The following is a 14,108-nucleotide window of genomic DNA, read 5'->3' on the forward strand; positions in this document are numbered from 1 at the left end:
AGATGTATTTGAAACAACAGAAATGGTGTATAAAGCGCCCCAAAAGCAGAAAAAAGCAAATAATTTGCAGGTAATGGGAGACACTATCTGTATCAAAACAGAGATATATTAGTTAGAAATGAGACTGCTGAGACTACAAGGCTGAACCAAGAAGACTCAGAAAATTCTAGAGGCTCTTCACATTAATAACAAAATGAAAACAGAGTTTAACAAGTATGACAAAGCTGCCATTTCTCAATTTTAATACTTTCAAGTATTTGTCTTTCAAAAAGTTGCTTCCATAAGCTAGGTATGGCACTATCACAATAAGCAGGCAGTATAGTTAGAATTTAAAATGCAAGCTTTAAGTTAGAACTCCTGCTCTACCACTGACCATATAAATTTAACTATCACAGTTTCTGTACTGGTAAAATGAGAATGCTACCATGTATTTCATATATGTAACATATATGGGATATATATATTACATTATGTAAGGAACCTGTACCTAGAGGACTTTTACAATGCTCTTAACATAGTAAAAAGCTCTTGGCTGGGCATGGTGGCTCGTACCTGTAATCCCAGCACTTTGGGAGGCCGAGGTGTGTGGATCACGAGGTCAAGAGATTGAGACCATCCTGGCCAACGTGGTGAAACCCCATCTCCATTAAAAATACAAAGATTAGCTGGGCATGGTGGTGCGTGCCTGCAGCCTGGGCTACTCAGGAGGCTGAGGCAAGAGAATCTCTTGAACTCAGGAGGCAGAGGTCGCAGTGAGCTGAGATTGCGCCACTGCACTCCAACCTGACAAAAAGAGACTATCTCAAAAAAACAAAAAAACAAAACAAACAAGAAACCTTAATATAGTAAATGAGCAGTAAGTTTTTGTAAACCATAGCCACAACTATGCAGTACATGTAACTACTTAGCTACACCTCTCCTGAGAATTAAAAAGTTCTTCAGCTTGAAATCTATTCAAATGTATTGAATATAAATTTTCTATCTTTATCAAAGTCAAATCTCTTGACTAAACTGTTAAACTTTATCAAGCTGTAAAAACATATGGGTAAATAATACAAATCAATCCAGATTACCAGTTCTCTTCTACCTGGAGCAAGGAACTTGCTGCTTTTTTCGGTTAAGTAACATTGTCTGTAATATTCTCAAGTTTTGACTTAACTGACTCTAGACTTTGACTTAACTACTCTGGCATCAGAGCCACCCTTGAACTTGTTTGTGACATCTTTGACTTCTTTTACAAAGGAAGTCCTTTCTACTGGTACTTCTGCTAAATGATTTTCTCTTACAGTGAGGAATTACCAAACTAATATCCAGGTCTTCTCAAGACTAAAAGGAGAATGGAAGGGACAGTTACCATTCTTAGCTCTCCTTTCCTTGAGGGAAAAAAAATGAGTCATTATTCTTCTTTTTGGAGCGCTATTAGGAAACCATGTAGAATCCTAGTGACGGAAGTAGTAAAGGCAGTCTAGGCATAACCAAATGCAGGTTAATCCTACAGGGGTTTGCTGCTTTACATTACAATTGGAATTTATTTCCTTCTTTGTAAGGAGCCATTTCTGACCCTTCTCTCAAATAATTTTAATCTGTATCCAAAGCTGAGGCTACTTACTAGCTTACTTATGCTAGAATTCTTGAATAGTTAAGTTTGTGTAAACTGGGTGATAAAATTTAAAGAATCTACATCCTCTTGTTGAAAGGATAAATGGGAGAAAGAGTCTGGGGAAGTGACTTCAGAGGAATGAATATGAGACATAGAGTGTGAATTAGTGGTAGTGAGGAAATGAAAATAAAAGGAATAAGCCAGACTGACATTACTCAGGGAAAAAAAAAAGTAGTAATTGTTGAAGAATTCCATACAAGGACTAAGAAAAAAGAGAAATTTCCACAGTTTAATAAAATATTGTTTGAATTACATTTGAGTAGTGACAGCATAAAACCATTTTTAATACTAAGGATCTATTCTTAGTATTAGATAGTATCTAGTATTTTAAATCTTTATAAAGCAGGTATTTAAACCAGCTCTGAAATAATCAAAGATAAAATGAAGTATAATAAGAGCATGCACTTTAAAGGCTGCATAAGTATAAAGCATTTAAAATAGTGGCTGCAACAGACTAAGCATTTAATAAATGTTCACTGGTAGTGAACTATGAGCAGGCCAATTAACTTCTCTCATTTCCTCATCTATAAGCCATATAAAGATATATTTTGTTCCTTATTTTGAGGTTCAAATCTGTTAAAGTACATAATCAACTTTTATCAATTGTTCTCTACCTTCCCCTTGTTTCCCTGCCAATAGACCCAGTGGTTTCAACTCACTTTTGTAAATAATCATGGCTTGTTAATGAAGTGATTTCCAGTGAAAAAAAGAAGAATCACTCTATATTCACATCAAAAAATGGATAAATTCAACTAAGATAGCAAAATTGACTATTTTCTTATAATTGTATCTTCCACTATCTTAATTTAAATGTTCTTTCCCTTCAAAAATTATTTAAAAGCATTATCTCTGGGAGAAAAAAATCAGTTGGTAAACATGAAACATAATAATGCATTCATATTTGCATTTTCTGTGCTGAGTGGTTCATATAAACTTAAGTCCAAAAAGAGTCTTATGTATTTGTGGCTTACAGTAAACCAACACCATACTTTTAAACTATGGACCAAGTACTGAAACAAAATATCCTACAAGATCTTACTGTATGCTTGATGTGTTATTTCTGTAAAACTATAGGTGAAGGGGGTTATATCACCTCTAATAAGAGCTTATGATTATTGATAATTAAAATTCAAAGCTCAATAGTAAATGACCTCAGATTTTCTTGTCTGAATGTACTTGTGGATCAAAATGACATTTGCTCTGTACATGCAATTATTCACCCATCAATCTTTAAGCATGTTTTAATTTCCAGAAGCAAGGTGTTAAGATCCTACATGTTCTATCATACCTAAACTGAACAGTCACAAGAGACAACTGTGGGATAAAATGGTAGAATTCTGCTACTAAATATAAAATAGACTTCCTTTAAAGAGAAAAATAGGTTCTTTTCTTTTTAAAGTCAATATATTTTTTAAAAAATAAATCTTTAAAATAAGACGCAGAGGCTAGGCACAGGGGTTCATACCTGTAATCCCAGCTACTAACACTTGGGAGACTGAAGTCAAAGCATCACTTCAGGTCAGGAGTTCCAAACCAGTGAAGGCAATATGGCAAGACTACATCTCTACTAAAATTTTTAAGACTTAGCTGGCTGTGGTGTCACACACCTGTAGTTCCAGCTCCCTGAGAAGCTGAGGCAGGAAGATTGCTTGAGCCCAGAAGTTTCAAGCTACAATGAGCTATGACTATGCCACTACACTCCAGCCTGAGTGACACAGAGAGACTCTGTCTCTAAAAAAAATTTTTTAAAATAAACTTAGAGGCAATGTGATACAGTGATTTAAGGGCAAGAAGTAAAGGCCCAAACTACTTGGGTTCAAATCCCAGCTATACCACTATGTTAAAACATTTTTGAGCCTATGATCCCTGTTTCGTCAAATGTGAGTAACACCGATTCCCAGAACTGTGTGATATGGAGATAAGTAAGTCAATATGCACTTATAACAGTATCTGGCACATAGTGTTTTTAAACGTAATACTATAGGTCATGTCCTGACAAACTAATTTTATATTGTTACACTTATGTATAAGCAAAATAGTTAACTGTCACAAAACCATTTTGCAAAAAGGTCATTTAATGCCTATATGTGCTAACAGAAAAACAGTACAATTTAGAAAAAATAAAGCCTGAATTTTACCAAACAGATAAATGAAATCATTGACTAGCTCTGGACCTTTCTGGCTTATTAGGGTACATTAACCCTGTACTCACTAACAACAGAAGTGATTTAAAAACTTACAAAAAAGGCTTAAATTAAGTTGCTTTCCTAGATTTTTAAGCATCTAAGATGTGAAAAATATGCCTTAAGGTCACTATCTCTGTCTTTTTTTTCACCAATTTGCCAAGACTAAAAAAGTTTTTCCTTTTGGTTTCATTTCCTATAAATGATGCAGTATATACACCCTACTCTTGTGGTAAACACCCTGGCACAACTAAAATTAATTTTAAAAGTAATAATAATATAAAAATTTATTTAAGCACACACTAAATATTTTGAAATTCATGTTGAGTAATAGTGTTCCTTCTCATTATTAAGGGATTTGTGAATACAGGGTTATTTTCTTTTAGTTTTGAAGTTGCACAAACATAAGGGATCAAATAAAATAAAGCCTCAAAGAGTTCTAAGTAAAAGCAGGAATGGAAAGAAAGCCCTAAAAACAGAAATCAATGTCTCTTGCCTAAAACCTCATTGATCAGATTCTTTGGCAAGTATTAAAATGAAAATGTCATAGAGATTTTAAATAACTCTACACAAAAATTACTTACTCTGTAAAGTTAACTTAAACCCACTATAGTTATTAGAGTTTATACAAAAATGGCATGCAATGTTTTGCTAAACTGCAAAAGTTAACTACACATTATCACTGAACATAATCACACAAAAATTACTGAAAATGATTGGCAGATGAATAATATTTAATAAAAATGGAGAAAATGAAGCAGTGCTTTGGATGATTTGTGGTTATGCTTCATTTATTCATAATAGGTCTATTTCTTAAAAAATTTCCAGGCCAGGCACAGTGGCTCATACTTGTAATCCCAGCACTCTAGGAGGCTAAGGAGGGTGGACCGCTTGAGGCCAGGGGTTTAAGACCAGCCTGGGTATCACGGCGAAAACCCATCTCTACTAAAAATACAAAAATTAGCTGGGCATGGTAGCATGTGCCTGTAGTCCCAGCTACTTGGGAGGATGAGGCGGGAGAATCACTTGAACCCTATAAGTGGTTGCAGTGAGCTGAGAACACGCCAGCCTGGGCGACACAGTGAGATTCTGTCTCAAAAAAAATTTTTTTTTCCAAAGACAGTATTCGATAACCCATAATTTTATTTGTAACTTATTAACTACTGTTCCTTAAATAGGTTCCTAAAATAATTATATGTACCTTAAGCAAATTATCTTTTTGTCTCAGAAGAAACCACCATGTATCGGAAAATTGTTTTTAATTCACTCTACGCTATACAATTCTGGTTAATTTATCTCTTTCCTATAATCTCAAAATTATCAGTCTTGTTTATGGTTTTCTGATCTCCTGTTGGAATTGAAATACAGATCAACAAACATCATTTTGAGACACTGTTTTACTCCTTATACAAATCAGTGCTACTTTCCTCTCACTTTTTAAAAAGGTATTACTCTCATATTAATTTTGATTTACTTCTCAATATAAAGTCTAGAACCAAATATAAAGTAAGTTTCTCTTCATCTCACACTTGTGTAACTCACTTTCATTTCCAGAAAATCACTTTTTAGTGATTCACTGCTTACGAACAGAAACCGTAGTACTCACACAGAATCAAATAAATCTTTATACTCGCCTAGGTATGGAAGTTAGTTACCCAAGTCATCAGAAGACAGTCATTATCTGCAAAGTGCTCAAGAGCTAATAAGTGAAATTTACTCACTGTGATGTATTTGACTATTAACTTCAGATGTGTATTAAACTTACAAGAATAAACTTATGGTAAACTCACTATTTTTTCTCAATAGCCCAATCAGTCTATCCTAGACAGTTATGTACATATGCCACGACAATATTCCATATGGCAAATTTCAAATAATCTAATTCAAAGATTAAAGTAAATTATTATATATCCCAACCACTTCTGTACTTATGTTCATCAAATTTATGCTTATCAAATTATTCTCTTTAAAACTCTAAACCTCATTTTTACATGTTTCACTAGCTAATTTGCAAATAAACTGGCTCACGTATAAACCAAACTGGTTTCTGCAACTCCCAGTAACATCTTTCTCTTGCATTTTTTTTCCTTTAAATAAGAGAAAATGTGAGGATAAACTTGCACATTCTGCTCGTATCTAAATATGTGGTCCTCAGTTTACTTTTATTTAAAATGAAAGCACCTAAATGAATCAAATTTATGAACTTCTTGTATTTAGTTGTGGTTCATACCTGCAATCTTTGGGAGGCCAAGGTGAGAGGATCACTTGAAGCCAGGAGTTCAAGATCAGCATGAGCTATATAGTAAGACACTGTTTGTACCTATACAGCTACACACACACACACAACGATTTACATTAATTTTGTCAAAAAGCAAAAACACACTTACTTAAAAATACCAAACTTTATAAACACCCACAATGCACATACTGCGCCTATCATCCTGTAGTGTCAACAAGACCAATTATTACTCCATATACAAAAACATGATATTAATGAGAAACGACGACACTTATATTTTAACTTACAGACCTATAGATTTCTATTTTAAGGAAATCCATTTTTTAAAATAAGGTGGTAATAGGTTGGGTGAATTTTTTAATGCTCTTTAACTTAAAATAGGGAACAGAGACTTATCTGTCATTACCACAAGCCAAGGTAAACATGGGTGTCCTAGGAAATGTCCAATTTCCCCACAGTAATAAACATCTTATTAACATTATAATAAAAACAATAACATTTTTGTGGGGGGGATGGAGTCTCACGTCGCCCAGGCTGGAGTGCAGTAGCACGGTCTCGGCTCACTGCAACCTCTGCCTCCTAGGCTCAGGCAATCCTCCCACCTCAGGCTCCTGAGTAGATGGGACCACAGGCACGCCACCACGCCCAGCTAATTTTCTGTATTTTTGTAGAGAAGGGATTTCACTGTGGTGCCCAGGCTGGTATCGCAGTCCTAAGCTCAAGTGATCCTCCCTCCTTGGCCTCCCAAAGTGCTAGGATTACAGGCATTAGCCACCCTGCCAGGTCAACAATAACTATTATTAAGTCATTTGAAGATTCTATTTTTTGATATAATGAAACAAGTATATATTTACATCCTTGGGGATTTCTATCATATAAACACAGCATATAGCCCACCAAAAAAGAAAGAGACTAAGACTTAGAGGTTAAGGTCCTAAGTCTGCCCCACCTATTAGCTTAACTGAAAATGATCCCGATATCACAGCCTTTTGTTAGAAGTAAAGAGCAGAGTTAAGAAGGTTACTAAAATTTAATATCTCATAAAGATGAAATTCTTAAGATATTTAAACAGATCAAGATAAAATCCCTATAACAAAATTACTGTCCATTTTACAGATAAAGATACTGAGGTGCAATGATTTAAATTAATTCTCCTCAAAGTCATATCGCAAATTGAGTGGTGGAACTGTGACATAACTCAGATCTAAATCTTACTGCTCCTTCCACTACGTCATACTGAAGAATATGAAATAAACACTCCATAAATTATATACTGTTATGGTAATAGTGGGAAGTGAAAATATTTTTTATTATAATGAAGAGGCACACTATCCTTCCCAAAAAATAAGGACTTTTAAATATGTTACATATTCATATATTTAAGTTATTCTAGATGCCACTTGATATGGCCGACAAGTGTGAATAACTCCACATACATATTGAGTATCAGCAGTCAGTTAAGCCTCAAGTGGACTTATCTACTTTTTGCAGGCCTATGTTATTCTTTAAACAGAAGGGCTGCACTTCCAACAGAAACGCTGCCGGCTTCTATCAAGCCACCACTAAAGCACAAGACCACGTGGTCTCTCAGAAGCCCAAGGTTCCCTACTCCTCTCCCTCCTTTGACAAGGAACTGGAAATTAGGGTTTCTCTTATGTGGAGCCCTGACATGCCACCTGTGTAATACAGACCACAAACATCCTGCAGCCTGCCTCCCGGAAGACTACAGGAATCAGAATAAAAGGGAACTTGGACGCCGACAATTCTAGGAAAGGAAATGAACGAACAGAGAAGTTAAGCCGGTGAGACTGTGATAAGCCGCAGCACCCGGACCTGTCAAAACAGCTTTTAAGACTCAAGCCGAACCACTATAACCTATCATTCGGGAAGGCCTGAGGTGGGAGCGGCACTACGGAAGGAAGGAGGACGAAGAAAACCGCACGAGTCAGAGCCGCCGCGGCCGCCGCCGCCGCTTCCCGGATACCTTTCAGCGTGCCCCAGCAAGCCACGAACCCTGACTCTCATCTGGAGTCCAACCTTTGCCCCCACATTTCAGAACCAGCCAAAATCCTGCTGCCCAGGGCGGCCGCCGCCGGACCTGCCCGCACCTGTCACTAGCTAAAGACACCAGTTCGCGGCTCCCGCCCACTTCTCCACTATCCTCGGGAAACCGCGAACATCTCAACCCCTTTCTCTTACCAGGTGTCCCCTTTCCGGAGCGAGGTTTTGAGCAGCGTAGCGATGTCAGACCGCTGGGTGTCCAAATCCGCCGCTCCGCCTTCCGCCATCTTCTTCCACTAGCGGTAGGGGAGGTGGCAGAGACGGCGGCGGCACGCCCCAGAGCATTATGGGAATGGCGTCCCATGGCCCCTCCCAGTCGGTCGGTCGAAACCAAAAAGCACTGGAAGCGGGGGTGGTCCCTGGGACAAGAGGAGGCCCCGGGGGCGGGCTGCGTGCGCGACCGTGGTCTGCTGCCCCCCATCGGTCCCCGCCCGTCCAGCATCTTGCCTTGGCCTCCTCCGGCCCGGGACCGCCAGGTTTTAACTCTCCTCGCCGCCAAGGGCTCCTGCGCTCTCTCGCTAGAGCTATGCCACCGCCCAGTCCTCCCTCCTCAGCATTGCCTTCCCCTCCCTCTTTCCCACTGACGCCTTGAAAACCCTTATTTGCGCATTCACTCACGCTTGAGGGTGAGGTAGGGTGGGGCGGGGGGCGTGGGGACGGCTAAGATATGGCAGAAAATTTAGCAGCTCCGTGACTGGGCTTTTCGTTACAAGTAGCAGAACCCAAGCTCGGTGAATATGGGCACCCACAGAAAACATTCCGAAACCGAACGCTTGGCCTCCATGCCCTTCCTGGGTTCCTTCCAGCGCTCTTACTCCTGGTGTAGGTGGGGACCCCTTTATAGGCTCTTTGTGGCTCCTCCCCAGGCACACCCAGAAGACTAAGCTGCAGTAGAAAACAAGTTCCAGTTCAGCGGTGAACACGGAGTAGAATATGGGCAGTATTGAATAATGCCAGATACTAAAGGAAGAAAACGTGTGAGAAACCCTCATCATGTAAGAGAGTAATATTTTCTTAACCTCGTCTTCCTAGGGTGCTGTACACCTGAAATGAAACTAGATCATACTGTCTTTAATTTGAAGACAACAATTACGTTTCAAGCTAGACAATTGAGTCGCTTAAAAATCAAATGCCAAGGTCACACAGCAGGTGGAGAGGTAAGAGGAGAGGCTGGTTCAAGAACCCACGTGGTATACAATATAGCACACTCACTGCCTCTTCTTATGAAAGCCTGAACTAAAATGTAAACTCCTTAAGAGCTGGAACTGGGTTCATCTTTTGTTTTGTTTTAACCCCTGTGCACCTGGTGGATAGCACAGTACTCCTCGACATGAATAAATCACCTAAATATTTGTTTAATAAATGAATTGTGGCAAAGTTACTTAAGTATTCCCGAGCATGATGTCTAGGGGTTTGCTTTTAACATACCATATTGATGTCAAAAGTCTAAAAGATGGGCTAGAATCCCCACATCGTTTCTCTTGTTTCCCCATTTTAAACCCTAACTCATTTGGTGAGAATGCAATAAAGATAGGTGTAGTTATGCTACTAGGAAAAGCTGAATCCTTCCAAGTGAAAGTAGTATATATTGGCATTACGATTTGTGTATATCAGTATTATGATTATGATTGCATATTTCTGGATAATAATACTGTTTTGCATTATCATGCCAACCTTGAATTGAAAGTTTTAAAACAGCTTTCAGTGACTGCTATTTCTGGCTTTTCTCCTGACAGGTTAAAAGATTAAGAGTTTCCTTAACAACAGCTACTCTCTAAAAGTCAGATTTTCCCCCTCCAGTCACTCTCTGAAAGAGAACAAACTAATTTTCTGAAAGGAAGCCGCATAACATGGAAAACATATGTTGGAGCCACATGGACGTAAGTTGAAACCTCACTTCAACCTTTAGCTGCAAAGTTCTTACCCTTTAATTAATCATAAAATTGAGTATAATTAAATGAAACAATGTGTGTTTATTGCCTGGGACATAATAGCCATTCAGTAAACACTAGTATCTTTTATTGATGACAGGGTGAATTGTGCAGTATGTGAATTATACTTCAAAAGTCTATCGAAAAAAAGTGTTAGGGGCTTTGAAGGCAAAACTGTGCTCTCCTTCATTTTATAAACATAACACGTAGCAATAAATCATTCATACCCTAATGTCCAATTTCCCTTAAAATAAAACGCATTTTTTGAAGTATTGACACCTACAACCATACAACAAAGTAAAGTAATATTTTCTTCACTTGCACCATGCTTAAGGCAGCAAGTTAACTGAATATAGATGTGTAAATTCAATGCCAATTTGAATTATGCATCAGATTTCCGGGGCCTTTTTGTAGACCTAACTAATTGCCATGAAGAAAGAGATAAAATTATGTTACAGTATTTTATTTAGCAAACACAGAGTGCCTAGCATGGTTCTAAACACTTTAAAGTACTAACTTAAATCTCACAGCAATCCCATGAAGTAGGTACTATTATTATTTCAAATCAATAGATGTGAAATTGAGGCAAGTAAGTGGCAGAACCCAAATTGAAACCAGTCTGGCTGCAGAATCTGGGAAGTTTGGATAAATTTCTATTTTTCTATTGACCTTTGTTGTTTTGTTTATAGCAATCAACTTTTTAGTGACCTCAGTTGATCAATTTAGGGAAATTCTGCTTATTTTACTGGTGCTTCTCTCAATTATGAAGATAAATAAGATATTGTTCATAAATTGGGTAAGGTCCTCATCCCTACTGAATAATTAAGTAGATAAATTGATGAGAAAAGCTACTTCACCTTAATCACAGATAACTGAATATAAATCAGGTATTATATCTGCTTATTTAGAATGAATGTCTTCACTGATGCATTCCTTAGTTAACTTTTGATGAATGTACAATTTGCTTGGTGATTTTTATTACCTTCTCAGACTCTCTGTGCCTTTCTTGTCAATTTAAAACTTAACCTAGAGAGTTGAGTATGTTGAGTACTTTAGACATTAGGCTTGATAGGAACAAGCTGGACTTTGTAATGTCACAGTTGTGAAATTAGAGATTCTCCAGGAAGGATTTCTTTATCCTCTAGTAATTCCAAACCTCTCTACTTACTGATGTTTAAACAATTCCTTTAAGAGAGATTCTTTTACTCAACAGTTAAAAAATGGGACTTCAAGTGTAAATACTTCAGGAGACAGTCAGGCTTAACACTAAAGTGTCAAAGAGAGCCAGTTTTCAGCCTGGGGTGAACCAGAGAAAAAAGAAAAAGCACTGCATTTTGTAATATAGTTTAATGGAGGAAAGCACAAAGGAGAATTCCAAGATAAGCTTTCCGTACTTTAAATTTTGTGTGGGAATGGCTACATGAGCTGAAGGGAAAATCTGCCTAAAATTTGAGTGTACTTAGCAAATCACACATACACACTTTGATTTTGCTTAGCAAATCACACACATGCACACACACTATCTATCTATCTATCTATCTGTCTATCTATCTATCTCCCTACCTACCTACCTACCTACCTACCTACCTACCTACAAAATCAGCACACCCCATAAAAGAACAACGTTTGATGACCTGGCTGTCTTTATTTCGCAACTCTTCCTGTCTTTAATATTCAGGAACCACCATCTCAGTTTTTCCTTCTTGTCCTTCCTCTACAGTTATTCCCACCCACAACCCTACCACCCCCTCATTCTTACTCACCCCTCTAAACCTTTCATTCTTTTATCTTACGTAATTGTATAATTATCATCTCTCTTTACCAGCTCTCAGAGTAGCTAAAAGGCAGTGGAAAGGCGGGGGAGTAGTGCAAACACCAAAATAGCATGTAGTAAAGTGCTTAATCTGTTAATGATATTTTGAAACTTGTGATATGAATAAAAATTGTAAGTGCTGTGAGGCAGTTTTGAAAGTTAAAAAAAATTAGAGGGTCCTTATTTCAGACAAATGTTAGGTTCTTATAAAGAGAATGAGAATACAGTAAGATGAACACACTGCCTTTTACAAAGAGCCACTATACTTGGATTTTGACTCTGGCTTAGTGCCATTAGCTAGCTGGTAACCTTGGCTAAGTTATTTAATCTGTGTGACAATTTGTTTTCTTATTATAAAATAAAGTGATTAGATTTCGGGGACTGAAACTCAAATACTTGCAGGGTTAGATACAGCTAATGTGAATGGGTGAAGCAAATCTGTTGGGGATAATAAGGAGCTGTGGGGACTGTTGAACTGTCTATCCTAATTAAAGGTCTAAATTTAAAAAATTAGAGCAAACAAAATTATATTTTCTGTCCTATAGGATCTAGAAAGTTTAATTTTAGCATGGTCATAAAGTCTACAAATTAATTAATCTAGGTTCCTACTTTATATCCTATTTTATTTTATTTTATTTTATTTTTAAGACAGAGTCCAGCCTGTTTCCCAGGCTGGAGTGCAATGGCACTATCTTGGCTCCCTGCAACCTCCCGTCTCCTGGGTTCAAGCGATTCTCCTGCCTCAGCTTCCTGAGTAGCTGGGATTACAGGTGACTGCCACCATGCCCCACTAATTTTTGATTTTTAGTAGAGACAGAGTTTCACCATACTGGCCAGGCTAGTCTCGAACTCCTGACCTCAGGTGACCCACCCACCTCGGCCTCCCAAAGGGCTGGGATTACAGGCGTGAGCCACCGTGCCCAGCCTATACTCTTTCTAAGAAGTCCATAAAGCATCCAAAAAGCTGATGCTACCATGAAATTTGCTATCAATCTGCCCTGTAGTGGACTCTCATTACATGCGGATAGAACTATATTTATTTGTATTTATTTATTTATTTAGATGGAGTCTTGCTCTGCAGTGGCCTAGACTGGAGTGCAGTGGTATGATCTCGGATCACTGCAACCTCCGCCTCCCAAGTTCAAGTGATTCTCATGCCTCAGACTCCTGAGTAGCTGGGATTACATGTGTTAAGCCACCAGCCCAGCTAATTTTTTTATTTTTAGTAGAGTTGGGTTTCACCACGTTGGCCAGGCAGGTCTCGAAATCCTGACCTCAAGTGATCCACCTGCCTCAGCCTCCCAACATATTGGGATTATAGGCATGAGCCAGTGTGCCTGACCAGAGCTAAATTGATTTGAATTGATAAGCAAATCAAGTGTCTAACAGGTCTAGAATTATAATAAAATAAAATCCTTAATAGACATAGTATATATTCTATGGGTTCTGCATATTTAAAAATTAAATGTATGTATATGGTAGGAAACTTTCAAGAAAGATTTAATTTATCCCATGCAACCAAAAGTGATATAGGTCAAATCAAAGTTCATAGTAGGAAAAATTTGCCTACTTTATATTTTCTTTACTTGTTATTTACATTTATTGACAGATTTCAAAGTTGATAAAGAACCTCTACATGAAAAATATTGAAATGTTTAAGCAGCCTCCGGGGTCTTTCTTAAGCCTCATAATAATGGATGGACTTTAGAAGACAAAAAAATCATTTCAAATATGCTGATCATTTTTGAAATTTTTTATTCATTTAAAAAATATACTGATCTTTTGTTTTAAATGGACAAGTTTAAACAAAATATCTTAATGTTATCTACTTGATTCGTTTTACTTTAAATCTGTTTCATTCAAAGTTTGAAAATAATTATTTTATGCCCATGAATCTTGGAAATCTATCCTACCAAAGTGAAGTAGAGAGTTGTTCAATGAACCAATGATTCTGAAGCTAAATAGATTCCAGAGAGATTACCTTTGTTTTCTCCCAAGAGAAACTGAATTATTCAGACTTTCTCTTTAGACAATCCTTCACTTCATTTTGGCTGAGACAGCAAAAGGATTTAAATTACAAAGAGTCTTAGAACAATATAATAAAGAGTCAGAACAATATAATAGGATGTCTTCAAGAATATATCTATGTTTCAGGACTGATGGAAACATTAAATAGGTATTCTTTATAATGTCTTCCAGGTTTCACTAAGCAACATGACAC

At 37.5% G+C, this 14,108-nt stretch overlaps 1 protein-coding gene across 5 annotated transcripts in view; it reads right to left on the minus strand.

The window, feature by feature from the left end:
- USP15 (ubiquitin specific peptidase 15) overlaps window positions 1-8,440 on the minus strand; it is a 145,911-nt gene extending 137,471 nt beyond the window's left edge. For 4 of the 5 annotated variants that reach the window (XR_004270618.1, XM_032284477.1, XM_032284520.1 and 1 more), the window contains exon 1: window positions 8,282-8,440. Coding sequence is in view for 4 of the 5 variants with exons in the window: in XM_032284477.1 (XP_032140368.1) it covers window positions 8,282-8,370 (89 nt within the window). In the remaining variant the exon portion in view is untranslated. The remainder of the gene's footprint in view (window positions 1-8,281) is intronic. The other variant, XM_032284471.1, reaches the window with a different exon arrangement.
- Between the last annotated feature and the right edge of the window lie 5,668 nt (window positions 8,441-14,108).

This window comes from Sapajus apella, unplaced genomic scaffold (assembly GCF_009761245.1).
Source record: "Sapajus apella isolate SASKATOON/1434 unplaced genomic scaffold, GSC_monkey_1.0 scaffold2, whole genome shotgun sequence".
In the NCBI taxonomy this organism is placed as follows: Eukaryota; Metazoa; Chordata; class Mammalia; order Primates; family Cebidae; genus Sapajus; species Sapajus apella.